Here is a 2057-nt window from a genome sequence, read left to right on the forward strand (position 1 = left end):
ACAGTTCTAGAACAAAATGTTATTTCATAGATTGGTGCAGTTTAAAATCACTTTTCTAATGCAAACTCAACAGTTCTAGAACAAAATATTATTTAATAGATTTGTGCAGTTTAATATGAATTTTCTATCCAAACTCATTAAAAAATGTTCATAAATGAAACAATTAAAACTAAGGAAAATATGAGTTTTAATTACATATTTTTTTAGAAACACTTTAAAACTTTGTTTTGATGAAGGAAAGAGAAAAAATAAAGATGAACTACTACTTTAGTTGTTTTGGAGGTTAACATTTTCCTTTTCTTTTTTTTTTTTTTTAAATTGAATCTATTAAATCTATTTTCTCTCCAAAGATTATTCCCCCCTCTTTTTTTTTTACAGATATCAAAATTAGAATTGAACTTTGCAGTTATTTATGCAAAAAAAAATTTTTTTTATGCTGACAGGTTATTGATATTTGAGTGATTAGTGAATTATTTTGTTTTAAGTACAGCTTTATTTTAAAAAAGAATAAATAATAAAATAAAGTATCAGTTTAATTTTTCTCTATAATTGAAATGAAGACTATTAATAGAAAAATAAAAAACAAAAGATGAACTGAAAGACAATATTTTCGGGTCAGCAATCTTGCCTGTAGTTTAAAAATCATCCTTTTGTTTGAGCCATTCATTCGTTAATCAGCATGATTATGATTGTTGTGTTTTGACTACTTCACTCTGAGCAAATACATTATACATTTTTTCAGATCTTTAATAGAGCTCTAATAATGATTTATTATTATTTTTTTAATAGTAATACTTTTATTTGAAGTGCTATGATAAAATGAATGAGTTTTTTTTTTAAATTTTAATATTTAACATATCATAAAAAAATAATAACTTTTTTATTATTTGAAATGTGATTTTTATTTCTGTTGTGATGTGACAAGATTACTTATGATCTTCTGGTATTATTATTGCACTTATTAATATAAGTCCTTGCCTCACCCTGTTACTACCTGTTGGTTTCCATTATACCTTCTAGAAAGCTAGAACCTTGTACCGAGCTCTCCTTTTCAAACATCCAGACTCTCCAAGAGCACGTTACGGCCTCGCCCAAACTCTTGATCGGCAAGCGGAACATGAACGAAGCAATGTACTGCTTGACCTAGCCATTACAGGGTATAAGGATGCCCTCGAAGCACCCAACATTACCGATATACTTTTTATTCAGATAGCTACTAGACTCATTGATAGACTCAGGTTTAGAGGTAAGCTTAGTGTAAAACAAGACTTAGCTACAAAGTTTTTACCTTCTTATTTTTTTACAACTTCTTTGTAATTATTTGATTATGGTGTAAATTGATTTGATGATGAAAGTTGTAGTAAGACATAAAGTTAACTATTTTATTTGAAATGTATTATCATCAAAAATTAATATCTTTGAGGTTGTACATTTTTGTAAGTCGGCAACCATTTATCTTTCTCAGGCACTTTTACCTACTTTTATTGAGTCTTTCATGCTAAACAAAACTTAATTTTTTGTTTAAAAAAAACTTGATGAAATACATTTGAATTCAGCATGTTCGATAATTCATGTAATTGAGAATAATTGTTCATAAGTTTGTGAAAATATTTATTTACATGTATTTATTTATGAATATGAAGAACCACAATAGATTACAGATGTCTAGTAGCACTAATTCGGAAAGGTATATGAACAGTTACTTACAAGAAAAAATTATAATTTTGTACAGATGCAATATTTGTTTCTGACAGACCAGTTATGAACATGATTTACATAACTTGTTTTAACTTTTAACTCTTATAACTTGGAATATTCAAGTTTGTCTTATAATTATAATTGGAGCTTTTGATTTAATCATTTTCATTTGACATGTAGCTGAATTATATTTTTCTTATTAGGTAATGTTATTCATGTATTTGTCAGGGTTGTATTGGTCTTAGGCGATTTCTCCAGCATGATATACTCTTTACAGAAGGCCCAGGATGAGGGGTATTCATTTGTAAGTTAGGAACGCCCGTGCCAGAGGATGAGCCCTGGACACTGACGCAGGTAGA

The 2057-nt window shown here is 28.1% G+C and overlaps 1 protein-coding gene across 1 annotated transcript in view; it reads left to right on the top strand.

The window, feature by feature from the left end:
- LOC106680737 (probable serine/threonine-protein kinase kinX) overlaps positions 1-2057 on the top strand; it is a gene marked incomplete in the record, with an annotated part of 29766 nt that overhangs the window by 22444 nt on the left and 5265 nt on the right. Inside the window, 1 exon segment of the mRNA XM_067049723.1 lies at positions 1021-1313. Coding sequence (XP_066905824.1) covers positions 1021-1313 — 293 coding nt within the window.

This window comes from Halyomorpha halys, unplaced genomic scaffold (genome assembly GCF_000696795.3).
Source record: "Halyomorpha halys isolate HHAL.00 unplaced genomic scaffold, Hhal_1.1 Scaffold284.1, whole genome shotgun sequence".
Classification (NCBI taxonomy): Eukaryota; Metazoa; Arthropoda; class Insecta; order Hemiptera; family Pentatomidae; genus Halyomorpha; species Halyomorpha halys.